The sequence below is a fragment of the Myotis davidii genome, unplaced genomic scaffold, assembly GCF_000327345.1.
Source record: "Myotis davidii unplaced genomic scaffold, ASM32734v1 scaffold663, whole genome shotgun sequence".
Taxonomy (NCBI): domain Eukaryota; kingdom Metazoa; phylum Chordata; class Mammalia; order Chiroptera; family Vespertilionidae; genus Myotis; species Myotis davidii.
Genome location: NW_006295816.1, coordinates 6,284,182 through 6,285,118, shown reverse-complemented (window position 1 = coordinate 6,285,118; position 937 = coordinate 6,284,182). Strand labels below are relative to the sequence as shown.

General features: G+C 60.8%; 1 protein-coding gene across 9 annotated transcripts in view; it reads left to right on the top strand.

Moving 5' to 3' along the window:
- TRAK1 (trafficking protein, kinesin binding 1) overlaps positions 1 to 937 on the top strand; it is a 135,310-nt gene that overhangs the window by 104,124 nt on the left and 30,249 nt on the right. For all 9 annotated transcript variants that reach the window (XM_015568392.1, XM_006770528.2, XM_015568395.1 and 6 more), the window contains one exon: positions 422 to 496. In XM_015568392.1, coding sequence (XP_015423878.1) covers positions 422 to 496 — 75 coding nt within the window. The remainder of the gene's footprint in view (positions 1 to 421; positions 497 to 937) is intronic.

The window sequence follows — 937 nt, the reverse complement described above, 5'->3', positions numbered from 1 at the left end:
GCTGCAGATGAGGCGTTTGGGAATCGAATCCTCTAGTCTCGTAGCTGTTGTTACACCCGCACCTGTGTGCTCTGCAGCAGCCGGGGTCCCCTTAGGTTGGACATGAAACAGCCAGAAGGCAGTCTGGTTTCCTGTGTTTGGCCTTTGCTGGGCGCGTGGGGTGAAGCGCTTCCGGAGAACAGCTGTCTGTGGGGAGGGGGGAGGAGGGGCAGGAGTGGGGTGGGCCACAGAGAATGAGCGTGAATGTAGGAAAGATGGCCTTCAAAATGATAGCAGACAGCATGTCCTCGGTGTAAGACGAGGGTCCCTGTGGGAGAGCCCAGGGTCCTAACGGAGGGGTTGCTGGGGGAGTGGGGCGTTTCGGAGTAGCCTGAGGGAGCAGCCTTCGGGACAGGAGGAGCTGACTGCCTGTGCGTTTCAGTGTGCGGTGGAAAATGAAGAGCTCGTGCAGCACCTGGGGGCCGCCAAGGATGCCCAGCGGCAGCTCACGGCCGAGGTAAGCCGCTCCCCCTCATTTCATCGGGGTCCCCTGACGGGCCGGGGGTTGTGCTCCCCTCAACAACCATTTTTATATTGAATGGAAGGTTGTTTTGACTCCTAAGCTGATTCCCGCTGAGGCACTTACCGGTTGCGAGCGTCTGGGAGGCCGGGCTCTCTACCTGCTCGCTAAACAGTCCAGGAAGAGACGACACAGAGCACACCGTGAAGGGAGCCCATCCAAAGGCACCCTTGAGACCGGCGTGTCTCGATGAGCTCTCCCGTTCGGATGTGGATGTTGCTCATCTCAGTTGCCCCTGGTTAGAGGTTTAGGAGATTTCGGAGCCGGAAAGCGTGCTCCCCGTGAGGACTCGGGCGTTTGGCTTCAGGGGCCTCCCCGAGGGCACGTGCCTGGCTGGCTGTGCGGGCGGGCGGGCAGGTGCCCGGTGCTCACGAGCTG